Source organism: Kryptolebias marmoratus, linkage group LG23 (genome assembly GCF_001649575.2).
Source record: "Kryptolebias marmoratus isolate JLee-2015 linkage group LG23, ASM164957v2, whole genome shotgun sequence".
In the NCBI taxonomy this organism is placed as follows: Eukaryota; Metazoa; Chordata; class Actinopteri; order Cyprinodontiformes; family Rivulidae; genus Kryptolebias; species Kryptolebias marmoratus.
Window position 1 is genome coordinate 811,209 of NC_051452.1, and position 908 is coordinate 812,116.

A 908-nucleotide genomic window follows, 5' to 3' on the forward strand; every position below is an offset into this window, starting at 1 on the left:
GAACCCGTTATTTCGTTATCGGAAGTGGCCGATTTTCAGCTTGGGTTGTGGAAAAGCGCATCAGCTCCAGAATTCAAGCACGACGTCATTTTAGGTACGCCGTGAGACCGCCGGAAGTCAACCTTTAGTTTTGCGAGAAGACGGGGCTGTTTGTGTTTTTTCTGTCCCGTGAAAAATAAAAATTACATAAACAAAACGAGAAGAAGAGGCCAATATTAGCCGAGTGAATCGTTCCATCTCTGCTGAGACGCTGCCAAAAATAAAAAAAAATAAAACAATTAAATTTCCAAGTCGAGCTGGAAAAGGACCGACAGATACGGAATCCTGCACGGCGAGAACGCTCGCGTCTATAAATATGACTCACCGTACGCCGTCATGGTCCCCACGTACGGGCCGTCCATCACGTTCTGGTTCTCCTCCGCCAGAGCTTTGATGTAGCGCTTGCTGAGGTCCAGGATCTGCTGCCGCAGCACGGCGCTGTTCTCGTGGCTGGCCCGCTGCTGGATGGTGAAGTGCAGCAGCATCATGCCCCAGATGAAGCCGAAGCTGACCAGGAAGAAGCCGAGCTTCTGGGACGACAGCTTCCACATGAAGGGCGACGCCATGATGGATTTAGACGGAGGGGGGAAGGGGGGGGGTCCGGTTTGAGCGCAGGGAGTAAGGCGGGATTCAGGAGGTCAGGGGAGGCATGGCTCCGTCGGCGTTAGCGTCACCGGCCCATCCCGGAGGCTCGGGAACATCTCTCGGGGCTCCGGCCGGATCCCACTGAAGGAAAGAGAGAGACGGGTTCGTTAACCGGCGCGTTTTCTCGTCCGGATCAAATTCCAACCGCGCTGTGAATGATTAATACGAAAGAAAACAAACAAAAAAAAAAACCGAGAACCCGGGGGGGGGGGGGGGGGGGGGGG

The 908-nt window shown here is 54.3% G+C and overlaps 1 protein-coding gene across 1 annotated transcript in view; it reads right to left on the minus strand.

Moving 5' to 3' along the window:
- The window catches only part of mgat5 (alpha-1,6-mannosylglycoprotein 6-beta-N-acetylglucosaminyltransferase), a gene marked incomplete in the record, with an annotated part of 64,815 nt that overhangs the window by 50,187 nt on the left and 13,720 nt on the right, over positions 1–908 (minus strand). Inside the window, 1 exon segment of the mRNA XM_025010059.2 lies at positions 365–765. Coding sequence (XP_024865827.1) covers positions 365–605 — 241 coding nt within the window.